The sequence below is a fragment of the Lynx canadensis genome, chromosome D1 (assembly GCF_007474595.2).
Source record: "Lynx canadensis isolate LIC74 chromosome D1, mLynCan4.pri.v2, whole genome shotgun sequence".
NCBI classification, from domain to species: Eukaryota; Metazoa; Chordata; class Mammalia; order Carnivora; family Felidae; genus Lynx; species Lynx canadensis.
In genome coordinates, this window is record NC_044312.2 from 60,097,461 (window position 1) to 60,110,897 (window position 13,437).

Genomic DNA, 13,437 nt, shown 5'->3' on the forward strand with positions numbered 1-13,437 from the left:
AACAAGCCATCTAATTACATACTAAAATACACTTAATACCGTATGCATAAGGAAAACTTCATCCAATTTACCCAACATGTACATTTAAACCTGAATCTCTGTGTTCTATCTCCTACCCTGCTCTGAAGTATCTGAAAGAAAGAAAGAAAGAAATACATAAAATAAAGCGAAGTTCTGCTTTGTAACTGTTGTTGCATTTAAGAAACATGGAAGCCGGGTTTTTTTTTTTCCCCTATAACCTTATGAGAAACAGGCACAATATATAACCAAAGTTTTCTACTAGTATTGCCAGTTTCCTCAATTATTACACTTTGCAGGAATTATTTTTCCCTATTATTTATAAAATTTAGGTTTCTAAATTCAGTATTACGACTTCACCACCCTGCCTGAGAAATTCTTCATTTCCTGGAGTAACTTTTAATAAGAAGTTCAGTCAAGACCTACTTTCCCCAATTTTCTTTAAGCTAACTGCACCTCCAGCCTACCCTAAGTATCTCCCCAATCGCATCAAATGGTATCTTACATCAAGTAATATTCCATACATTTTCATAAACAAATCTTCCATTCTAACCCTCTGCCCAAGTCTTAAAAAAGCCAAAGAAAACATAAAACTCCATTGCCCCATTTTGCCATTTCATCAACAAGTTTTATTCTTCATTGGCACACAAAATATTTAGGAGTTATTCCATGTATCTCCTTAAAGAGGCCCTATTTTCAATAATGGTTGAGCATTCAACCATTCCTTTAGAGCCAAGTTATGAATGCAATAAATACAAGTTCAACATCATTACTACCTGTTGTAATCAACCTTGTGAATATAAATTTGACTGGGTTAAGCATAATTCAAATACACATAATCTAGATTTATATTTCATGACTTTTCGTATTTACTATATAACTATTTACAGATTTTGTTCTTAACACATCTTAGAAGAGTGAGACTAAGCTGTGAAGAACTGGAAAAAGGAGAAATTTTATGATTCATCCTGCAAAGAAATACACAAATGGGAGAGTAATATATTCTACAAAGACTGGAAAGAAATACTTACATTAAACTTAATCGTAGTCCCAGTGGGAGCAGCTGTAAAACTACTCGGCCCAAAGAGGGAGCCAGATGTACTACCAAAAGGATTGGAGGTGGTATTTGTAGTACCAAAAAGTCCTCCACTGCTGGTACTTGTTCCAAAATCTGTAAATTACAAAGAAAAAGAAGATGGCAACAGTTTAAGAATCTGTAAGACATCTTGGAATTGGGCTGTGGCACTATAGATGCATTACTTTCACATACTCAAATTTTCTATCTTACGAATTTCCCTAGTATCTTCAAACAGGTATTTCATATAGACACAGATAAAATTCTAGGCTCAAAACTTTGAAGTGAAACAAAATCTAAATCCCTTTGTCAGCTAAATGTCTATAAAGTTCTTCTTGGGTAAATTTTGAAGAAAGTGAAAAAAAAATAGTGCTCTATTTCATCATAAATTTTATTTCATTTCTCCTTTCTTGTTAAAACTACATGCTGAATGAACCAGTCTTTCTGAAAACATCACAACAGACTTCAATAGGGTCACAGTGTATTTTATTTACATAATACATATTACATTAATACAAACACACACACATAACCAAAAAGTTCAAAACATATAAATGGTCCTATTAGGGAAACCAAACAGGTTAATATAAAATTCTGCCCAGAAAAATAATTTAGAAAAATTAGTAGGCATCTTGATTGTTTTATAGAATGAATCCTCTAATTACCTTACTTTCCCAAAAAGCTGAGTTTCAAAAAACTCCATAAAAGTGAATTTAACTGTTATCTAAGGAATATATTTTTCAAAGTAAGAGATATTATTTCTCAAGAAGTTATACAAAGGGTGCCAGAAATGTCAGTAAACAATAAAGTTATCTGCCAGTATTTCATAGTAAGTCAGATCCTAATTACCAATTTAAGAGGAATGTGATTTCTCACTGGCAAACTCTTTCTTTTCTAAAAACACGTCCTAACGTATGGTTTAAGGTCAACAGGCACATCTCTTTTGAATTAGCACTTTAGATTGCATTTTACATTGTCATCATTAAGTATTTCAATACCCTACAAACTTTCCCTTTGTGAAATACTGATAGCTGGCTAACTTATTCATTCTGCTATACTTTTGTGCTAAGAATGCATCAACTCACAGAGCACACCTGTTCAACCAATAGTGGTTGCCTCAAAGTACTGTGTGGAGAAGTATCCCTAGGCCACATTTAGACTTAAAGAGAAAGAAACCATCAATTAAAATCATCTGCCATGGATAATGAATGGAAGAGTAACCAGGTCATCTCCAGTATTTGTCATTCCTGCTTTAGTCTCTTATAACAAATGTGAAACAGAGGCAAGGAGGTGCCTCTGCAGCACAATATGGATGAGTATACACTCCTCCTTGAAATTCTCCTGTCTTAACAACTATGACATCACTCTGACTTGGCTTTCCATATACTATTTGGTCATTCTATATCAGGAGCCTCTTCCTCTGCATATTCCTTAAATAATAATGCTTCTTAGATTTCCACTCATGGGAAGATGTACCCAACCTCCTCATTTAAAGCCTATTAAACTTTTCAATACATTTTGAAGATTTCCTCTCCCCATGTTTTTGCCATCTGGTAGAGAAAGGAGGTAAATGAACACAGGCAAAAGAAGAAGAAAGAATATATTCAATAAGCAAATCAAATTGTTGGATGCAGAAGTCCAATGATATCCTACTTACTTCCGAAGCCAGTTGGTTTATTTTGTGCAAAGGCATTGTTTTGGGATGAGAAGAGACTAGTCCCTGTACTTGCAGTTCCAAACAAGCTATTTGATGTTCCTGTTGATGTGCCAAACCCAAAGCCAGTGCTTGTGGAAGTAGCTGGCTGACTAAATGAATTAGTACCAAATAATCCTCCTGGGGAGATGGAGAGGGGGAAAAAAACAGTTAAATAGATGGACTGGAACCACTATATGAAGTCCTATATCAACTACGAATAAACCAACTGTATTCCAAGTAAAACCCCTACCTGGTTTGGTCTGTGAATTTCCAAAGAGGCCTCCAGTATTGTTGCTAGAACCAAATGCAGATGTTCCAAAAGCCCCTCCACTAGTAGTACCAAAACCAGTACCTGAAAAAGCAAAATCCAGGGTCAAAACAAAATCTTAATCAGGTGATCCAATGAAAAAGGATTTTAATATTTCTTAACATTCTGTGTTTCAATACGATCATTGGTCTTCTCTGAAAATAATTTTTCCAAAAGTCCATCATACTACAAATTACAGTCTTGAAATTAAGCATTGTATTCATTGCCTCAGGTTAAAAAAAAAAAAGTGAAGAAGTGTGACTTTTCTTTTTTTTTTTCCAACGTTTATTTTTGGGACAGAGAGAGACAGAGCATGAACGGGGGAGGGACAGAGAGAGAGGGAGACACAGAATCGGAAACAGGCTCCAGGCTCTGAGCCATCAGCCCAGAGCCCGACGCGGGGCTCGAACTCACGGACCGCGAGATCGTGACCTGGCTGAAGTCGGACGCTTAACCGACTGCGCCACCCAGGCACCCCTAGTGTGACTTTTCAATAAAGTTATAGATGTTGATGGATTAAAAAAAAAAGTGCCAACTAAAACCAAAAGGAGTGCAAAGGTAGCTAGTGATTATAAGCTACAAACAAAAGTAAAACAACCAAAATTAAGGTGTTCAATTCTCTCCAGTCACCATACGTTCCATAGTCACTGGGATGGATGGTCCGTATTTAGGAGAGCACTTCAGAATGACCTGGGAAGGGTTTTCAAAATACACATGTTCAGGTTCCAACCTGAGAGTCTAATTCCATAGTTCTAGGACAGAAAATATGTTCTTTAACAAACAAACAAAACAAACAAACAAACAAACAAACAAACAGGGGTGCCTGGGTGGCTCAGTCGGTTAAGCGTCCAACTTCAGCTCAGGTCATGATCTTGCAGTTTGTGGGTTCCAGCCCTGCATTGGGCTCTGTGCTGACAGCTCAGAGCCTAGAACCTGCTTCAGATTCTGTGTCTCCCTCTCTCTGCCCCTCCCCTGCTTACTCTCTCTCAAAAATAAACATTAAAAAAAATTTTAAAAACAAAAAGCCAACAAAAACACCCCCCCAAAAGTGACTCTGATGGGCACTCTTTATTAAAAACCAAGGACCTGGAGCAACTGGGTATCTCAGTCAGTTAAGCATCCGACTTTGGCTCGGGTCATGATCTCACAGTTCACAAGTTCAAGCCCCGAGTAGGACTCTGTGCTGACAGCTAAAAGCCTGGAGCCTGCTTCGGATTCTGTGTCTCCCTCTCTCTCTGCCCCTCCCTCACTTGCTCTCTGTCGCTCTCTCTCTCTCTCTCAAAACTGAATAAACATTAAAAAAATTTTTTTTGGGGGGGCGCCTGGGTGGCTCAGTCGGTTAAGCGTCCGACTTCAGCTCAGGTCACGATCTCGCAGCCCTTGAGTTCAAGCCCCGCATTGGGCTCTGGGCTGATGGTTCAGAGCCTGGAGCCTGCTTCTGATTCTGTGTCTCCCTCTCTCTCTGCCTCTCCCCCGTTCATGCTCTGTCTCTCTCTGTCTCAAAAATAAATAAACATTAAAAAAAAAAATTAAAAAAAAAATTTTTTAATAATAAAAATAAAATAAAATAAAAACCAAGGACCTAACGGTGCCTCAGTCAGTTAAGCGTCCAAATCTTGGTTTCAGCTCAGGTCATGATCTCACGGCTGGTGAGTCTGAGCCCCGCAGAGGATTCTGTGCTGACAGTGTGGAGCCTGCTTGGGATTCTCTCTCTTTCTCTCTCTCTCTCTCTCTCTCTCTCTCTCTCTGTCTGCCCCTTCCATGCTCTCTCTCAAAATAAGTAAATACACTTAAACAAGTGAACGATCAAAAGTCAAGGACCTATATGCACAGGGTATTTCAAGAAGAGGTCGGAAGAGTTGAAAAAATTTTCCTCTATTGTTACAACCCTCACCAGTTAAGAGAAAGCTTCTGAGGATTTGCATTAAAACATACTGTTCAAACACTCATCTCCCCTTAAAAAGAGAAAGATAAAAACAAGACTGGGGGCGGGGGGGGGGCACCTGGGTCACTCAGTCGGTTGAGTGTCCAAGCCTTGATTTCAGCTCAGGTCTTAATCCCAGGGTCGTGAGACTGAGCATGGAGACTGCTTAAGATTCTCTCACGCGCCCTCTGCCCCTCTCCCCCATTCATGCATGCTCTCTCTCTTTAAAATAAAAATAAATACTTGGGGCGCCTGGGTGGCGCAGTCGGTTAAGCGTCCGACTTCAGCCAGGTCACGATCTCGCGGTCCTTGAGTTCGAGCCCCGCGTCGGGCTCTGTGCTGACGGCTCAGAGCCTGGAGCCTGTTTCCGATTCTGTGTCTCCCTCTCTCTCTGCCCCTCCCCCGTTCATGCTCTGTCTCTCTCTGTCCCAAAAATAAATAAACGTTGAAAAAAAAAATTAAAAATAAATAAATAAATAAAAATAAAAATAAAATAAAATAAAAATAAATACCATACAATAAAAAATAAACAAGACTAGTAAAATGCTGATTGATGAAGCTAGGAAATAACATGAAAGTTCATTATACCATTCTTTCTACTTGTGTAAGTATAAAATTTTTAATTTCAAGTTCAAAAGTGAGTAAGTGGTTGCTACAGGCAACTAGTATCATGTACAATACTGAGTGGAAGGGGAAGTGGATCATAGGAGGGCTGGTGGGGATTAGGGACTTTGATATTTTAATAGTTTTGTCACTGAATATTATTATTCACAGAGCAAATCGCAGAGCAGCTATTCAATAACTGCAATTTTTACTGCAATATAAATAGATTATTTCCTGGCTTGAAAATCTTTTAACACACTGTTAACTTTTTGCTACAAAAACCAATTAATAGGGGTGCCTGGGTGGCTCAGTCGGTTGAGTGACTGACTTTGGCTCAGGTCACGATCTCACAGCTTGTGAGTTCAAGCCCTGCGTCGGGGTTTTTGCTGACAGCTCGGAGCCTGGAGCCTGCTTCGGATTCTGCCCTAACCCACTCGCATTCTGTCTCTGTCTCTCTCAAAAATAAATAAACATTAAAAAAAAATTAAAAACAAAACAAAAACCAATTAAAAAAATATTTCAAGTATGGGGCACCTGGCTGGCTCTTCAGTAAAGCATGTGACTCTTGGTCTCAAGGTCATGAGTTCAACCCCCATGCTGGGCCTGGAGCCTACATTTCAAGTACCTTTTTATTTTTTATTTTTGAGAGAGAGAGAAAGAGAGAAAGCGAGCGAGCAGGGGAGGGGCGAGAGAGAGAGAGACACACAGAATCTGAAGCAGGCTTCAGGCTCTAAGCTGTCAACACAGAGCCCAACACAGGACTGGAACCCATGAACCATGAGATCATGACCTGAGCCAAAGTTGGACGCTCAACCGACTGAACCACCCAGGTGTCCCACAAGTACCTTCTACTAATGATCAAAGAACCACAGAAACTTGAAACTTGTTTCTATTCTCTTAAAAAATTTTAACAAGATCTTATCATCCAATCATTTAAAAAAATTTTTTTTAAGTTTGAGAGTGAGAGAGAGAGTGAGCAAGCAGGGGAAGGGCAGAGAGAGTGGAAGAGAATATCCCAAAATATTGGGGCTCAAACTCACAAACTGTAGATCATTACCTCAGTGGAAACCAAGAGTCTGATGCTCAACCAACTGAGCCACCCAGGTGCCCCTCAGTCTTTTTTAAAATAGAAGTAGTGATGGTGGGCATCTTTATTTGATTTCTTCTTTTTAATGTTTATTTATTTTTGAGAGAGAGTGTGCAGGGGAGAGGCAGAGAGAGAGGGAGACAGAGGATCCAAAGCAGGCTCTGTCCTAACAGCAGAGAGCCCAATGTGGGGCTTGAACCCACAAACTAGGAGATCATGACCTGAGCTGAAGTTGGACGCTTAACCAACTGAGCCACCCAGGCACCCCTATCTGGTCATTTTTCAAAGAAAATTTGTTATGAAAACCAAAGTATGAATAAAATTCCTGTCTAAAGCTATCAGAATGGATTTGTTCTTTTAAAAAATGTATTTATTCACGTATAATTAACACACAGTGTTACCCTAGTTTCAGACTTTCATTCGTTTCAGACCCTGTATTTAATAGTCTGTTCTTTTGTCCCTTTTTCCTTTGTTCATTTGTTTTGTTTCTTAAATTCCACATATGAGTGAAATCATATGGTATTTGTCTCTCCCTGACTTATTTCACTTAGCATTATACCTCTAGGTCCATCCATGTTGTTGCAAACGGCAAGATCTCATTCTTTATGACTAAATTTCCATTGTATATATACACCACATCTTCTTTATCCGTTCATTTATTGATGGACACTGGGTTGTTTCTGTATCTTTGCTATCGTAAATAACACTGCAATAAACATAGGGGTACATATATCTTTTCAAATTGGTGTTTTGGTTTTCTTAGGGTGAACATCCAGCAGTGGAATTACTGGATCTTAAGGTAATTTTACTTGTAATTTTTTGAGGAACTTCCTACTGTTTTCCACAGTGGCTGCACCATTTTGCATTACCACCAACAGTGCATGAGGGTTCCTTTTACTCCATATCCTCGCCAACATTTGTTATATCTTGTGTTTTTTATTTCAGCCATCAGAATGGATTTGTTCTTAATAAGAATAGCTTAATATTTTCCCCCTCTTTTGTTCTTCTGTAAAACTTACTCTGCCCAAATGTTGAAGTTGTGCCAAAGCCACCAGTGCCACCCCCAAAGGGCGTTCCAAATGACTTATTAAACATCTTCAAAATGAGTCTTTGCTTCAGATAGCTGAAAGAAGAAAAAAATATTACTTTTTAAAGACCACAGAATTAATTCTTTCAAAAAATATGACATTTTACAAGTTAAGGCCCATTCAAACTATAACATAATCTTTAATCTCATTCAATATCCTAAAACTCTATAATGATAAAAGATCTTCTAAAATTGAGCTGAATTATCAGTACCATAATGTGAGATTAAACTTCAGATCCCACCAATAATCAACCATCCCTTTAAAACCATGTTTTTTAACTTTTTTTTTAAAGCTCCCTTTTAATGAAGGATTCAGGTCCACTATGCCAGATCTAGGAGGTTATGCACAGTATCCATTAAAAATTACAATGATATTCTGCTATTACAATCACTTGAGAAATTAAAATTGTCAGGCTTTATTTTCTATAGTTTGCATTGCAAAAAGGTTTTTTGCCTTATCATTATTATTATTTTTTTTTTTTTGGTATATAAAATGTTACAATATTAAATGTTCCTTAAACTATGCATACCCCTCCCCCCATCTCCAAATGCCAGAGAGTCTCGTGCTCTGACATTCTCTTTGAGTCTTACTTCTTAAGACCATTCTTTATGGTCCCCTACTTTTCTATCTTTGGAAACATTACAGAAAATCTTTGGTGAAACCCTCCCCACCTCATATGAATGATTCCCCTGCAGTTATCTAAACTATGTACTTAATGAGTTGGACCAAAGTGTTTCAACAAGTACAAAAGAGAAGTTTGCTCTCCCCTAGATTTGACCAAAAAACAAGTTAAAGGTATAGTTTATTCCAAAGTAAACACTGTCCCCCTCATAAATTTTCCTTAAACTTAAGATATCTGCTACCACTTACATATCAGCAGACAAGAAAATACTGAGTAAACTATGTACTTTTAATATAAAAACTCAAAAACAGCCAATCGTGCTTATCTGGATTCTGTGACAGGTAGGATGATTTTTCTATTATATACACATGATGGAACAGCTTTTTCTTCTAGTAAAATCATGCCTCATTCATATAATAGAATTAAATACAACATTTGGAAGCGCTCCCCACAATGTTCCAGTGTCCCTTTAGTACTTCCAGCTATTCCAACAACCGAAACATTCTGTGCAACATTGGAAAAGATGAAGCTGTCCCTAAATACCTAATGGTTTTACAGAAATCAACATTCTGTCCCCTAAACTCTCCTACAAAAAAAAATTCCAACACTTAATTCTTTATCCACACCCATGAATTTAATAACTCTAATTAAACAAAGCTCAGTGAACCAGTGGTTCAAGAGAGCCACATCAGAATTAGCTGACAAGCTTTTCAAAATAAAACCCCCCAGGCCCTATTCTAGAAATGAGGACCAAAATGTCCAGTGTTAGGATGTAGACATGTGTATTTTGAAAGGTTCAAGTGACTCTAATGCATTCTCGTGGAACTAGAGACTATATTTCATGTAATCATCATTTCTCTTTCAGTAACGAGATCTGCTTGAAGTTTCCTCTCTTCTCAATTTAACAGATGTCACAAAGTGACAGACTGGGCCTTCAGCCTATTAACTGGTAACTCTCCTTTCCAGGGAAAATATTCTTGGAAGCTTAGCAGAAGTCTAGACCTGGCTATGGGTCTATCTATCTATACATTTGTTTTTCAACAGTGCATTCAGAATTGACAGTTGTGCTAGGGGTTAGATGTCTGGACAGTTCCATTTTGACCACAATCCCTCTCATACTGCTGTCTTGAGTCAGAGCCCCTGTACACTCACTTTACTGTATCTGTTGAATAAATTTTTTGACCCATCATCAGCACAGCAAAAAACTGTGAACTGTAATAAAGTTATTACAATAATTTTGCCATCCATTTTCTTATTCACCCCCACAATCAGAAATCTGTTGTTCATGTAAATCTGACATCTACAGAGCAGACATGTCCGGATTTAAAAGCCAAGTAATAGTTTTCCTCTGTGACATTCATCCTTATGTTGAAGATTTTAATGTTAATTTGGGTTTCATAGTACTGAATTCTACAGACCAAACCCACAGCTCCATAACAATCAAAATTTGTTTTTAATAATCTTACCCTAACAAAAACCTAACCTCACACATATATTTCACAAAGGGATTTTAAGTAGCAATAAAATACCCTGGAAAACACCTAACAGTATATAGGCTCTTATATATTATCTCAACAATCCTAATATGATGGTATTATGTATCACTACCTGTACTTTCAGGATGAAAAAAACAGGATCAAGTGTTTACCAAATTTCCCAAGGTCAAAGAAGTAGTAAGTGGAAAAACCTCAGTTTAACCTATCTTCTGACTCCCCATAGATACCCTCAATCCTAGGAGAGAACATACTAAGCAATAAACAATAACGTGTTCAGTGTTAAGGAAATTCATCTGTTCCAGACTCAAGAATGAGGGGCAATGCCGGTAACAAAATCTAATTTAGACTCCTAGAATAAAAGCTTCTCATTCAAGCTCAGCCTATCTTTTTGACTCAAGGATGAGAGACAATGCTGGAACCAAAATCCAATTTGGATTCCTAGAATAAAAGCTTCTCACTCAAGCTCAGCCTATCTTTTTGGTTCTGGGCACAATGAGCTTGGCTTAATCTCAAACCTGATCATACTGGGACTTAAATTGGTTTTTTTTTTAATTATCACCATGGAAACAAACCAAGATTTTTGCAAATGACCTCATGATTTTCATTACAATTGGCAGAAACTGAATAATTTACCTCTCTGCCCTTCAAATAAATCATTTTCCTGCCGATGTTATGAAATCTCAGTGACTCAATGAAAGATGCCCCCTTCCTTACACTTACTCCTTCCAAACAACCTAATTCATTCTTCAAAACCTAGCTCAAATGTCATCTCTTCTATAAGCCTTTCCTAACTTCCTCTAACAATTAGTCATTCTGCTGAGCTTACGCAGCTCATAATGATTTGTTTACAAGTATCCATGTTGACTCTGACTATAGCGGACAGTTATAATACCAACTACACAGATCTCCGTTCAAGACCGAAGGATCTGTTGTCCCAGCTGCTGAGAAGTACTACCGAAAGATAACCCTCAGTTGTCAGTCCTGTTCAGAACTGCCTCTGCTGAAGAGCTACCTTACCCAATGTCATATCCTCTTCCTAGGACTAGCCCATATGCAAAATCAGGCCTCTTCACTCCAACTAAGGGTAACTTTAAAGGCTCTTCCTGGCTTCACATTCTCCACAGGATTGGTTGAGTCCTTCATTAAGATCGTATCACAACTCAATTTCCTCTTCTCTCCCAACGTGCTGATCCTAAGAGCACTGTCTAATAAAACTCATGCAGGACTACCTCCAGTTCAGAGTCTGCTGCCCAGGGAGCTCACCTTCTGAAATCTCCAACTCTCCCCAATACACAATGAACTTGTCTGGGTAATGGACAGTATCATGTTTACTATCCCAGAACCTAACACAGGGTCTGAAACATACAGTTGACCTTTAAATAATGCAGTAGGTGTTCTAACTTTTGACTCCCCCAAAACTTAAGTACTTAATAACCCACTATTGACTGGAAGCCTTACCAATAACAAACAGTTGTTTAACACATATTTTGTATGTTATATGTATCATGTACTGCATTCTTTTTTTAAAATGTTTATTTGAGAGAGAGAGCTAAAGAGCACATGCACACACACAAAGGAGGGGCAGGGAGGGGCGCCTGGGTGGCGCTGTCGGTTAAGCGTCCGACTTCAGCCAGGTCACGATCTCGCGGTCCGTGAGTTCGAGCCCCGCGTCAGGCTCTGGGCTGATGGCTCAGAGCCTGGAGCCTGTTTCCGATTCTGTGTCTCCCTCTCTCTCTGCCCCTCCCCCGTTCATGCTCTGTCTCTCTCTGTCCCAAAAATAAATAAACGTTGAAAAAAAAAAAAATTAAAAAAAAAAACAAAAAACAAAGGAGGGGCAGGGAAAGAGAGAATCCCAAGCAGGCTCTGTGCTGCCAATGCAGAGCCCGACTCAGGACTCAATCTTACGAACCGAACCGTGAGACCATGACCTGAGCCAAAATCAAGAGTCAGATGCTTAACCGACTCAGTCCCCCAGGCACCCATACTTACTGCATCCTTACAGTAAAGTGAGCTAGGGAAAAGAAAATGTTAAAGTCATAAGAGAAAATACATTTACAGTACTCTTTCATATTTATTGAAATAATGCCACATGTAAGTGGACATGTGCAGTTAAAACGCTTGTTCAAGGGTAAACTGTACTCATTTTCTAAATTAATGACAATCACCACTTAAGTGTTTTTTATGTTGTGTTTTGTTTTTAAGAGAGAGAACACAAGAGGGGGAGGGGAAGAGAGAGGGAGATGAGGATCCAAAGCGGATTCTGTGCCAACAGACTGACAGTAGTGAGCCGGATGCAGGGCTCGAACTCACGAACCATGAGATCATGACCTGAGCTGAAGTCAGACTTTTAACCCACTGGGCCACCCAGGTGCCCCTAGTGTTTTTTAAGCACAGGCTGAATGATCAAGGTACTTTAGAAGTAACTTCTAACTTAAAATCATGTTTCATGAATTCTCACAACAAAAGAAAGCCATGGGAGGGAAGATTCTTGGTAGAATCTGTCATTTAATTAAGAGGTTGCAAAAAGGAAGCAATCACAAAAGGCTGGATACGACTGGCAGACAATTCCTTGTTTGACCTGTTATAAATATGGCATATTTCACATATACCTAAGTATGCATGTATATAGAAATGTTTGTGTGTGTATGTATACATTAGCTCAAACTAGCTGATAACATTTAAAACAGGGTTATGGCAGAAAAATAGATTTGGGGCCTCTCATAAAAAAACCTAATGATTAAGCAAACTAGAACTGTAATCATCCAATAATAGCCTGGAGTTTTAGTAGCAAATGTCCCCTTTGGTAAGAGCCACATAATCTTTAATCTCTAATGTGCCACAATACCTACCCAACATCACTTATTTCCATCAGCTGCCTGGCCTCAACAGATTTTGAGTTTGTAACTTCTGATATAACCTGAGAAAGGACCCACACATTTAAAACTGGAAGATCAGGTAAGTGCCAAGAAGCACAAGTCGTCAAAATTAGGTCAGAATCTGAGCAGGAAATGTGAGGGAAAATTTGTGGGTATTTAGAATCTGAACTGGACCATAGGGAATTAGAAAGAGGGGAAATGAGCACCAGATAAATAAGGTACACAGGTTAAGAATGGGTATTTGTGTACCTATCTTATCTGGCCTTTTATTTTAATATCAAAGGCCAGCTTCCCTCATATGATAAGCATATAATATACCTATCAACATAAACATATAACGTACTTATCAGTTCATTAGGTAGTGATGTAATTAACCTTAAATTACCCAACTAAAGGAATAAACCAGAGCACTCGGCTACATACGTACCCAGAATATGGTATATCAAGAATAGGACACCACCAGAACATTTGGACAAAGTTACCCCTATGAGAGTTATTTCAAGGAAAAGATGCTTAATGAAAAAAGCAAACTGCAAAAAGATACACTTGGCAGCTTACGTACAATAGAAAAAACAATACACTGTTATTTATGGATATGTATATACACAAAGTAAAGAGGGAGACTAGAAAAAATACATTAAAGTG

At 38.4% G+C, this 13,437-nt stretch overlaps 1 protein-coding gene across 1 annotated transcript in view; it reads right to left on the reverse strand.

Annotated features, from left to right (window-relative positions):
- Positions 1-13,437, reverse strand: part of NUP98 (nucleoporin 98 and 96 precursor) — a 118,765-nt gene that overhangs the window by 96,272 nt on the left and 9,056 nt on the right. Inside the window, 4 exon segments of the mRNA XM_030332748.1 lie at positions 1,050-1,189; positions 2,751-2,927; positions 3,040-3,141; positions 7,730-7,833. Of these exon segments, the coding sequence (XP_030188608.1) occupies positions 1,050-1,189; positions 2,751-2,927; positions 3,040-3,141; positions 7,730-7,805 (495 nt within the window). The 5' untranslated portion in view covers positions 7,806-7,833.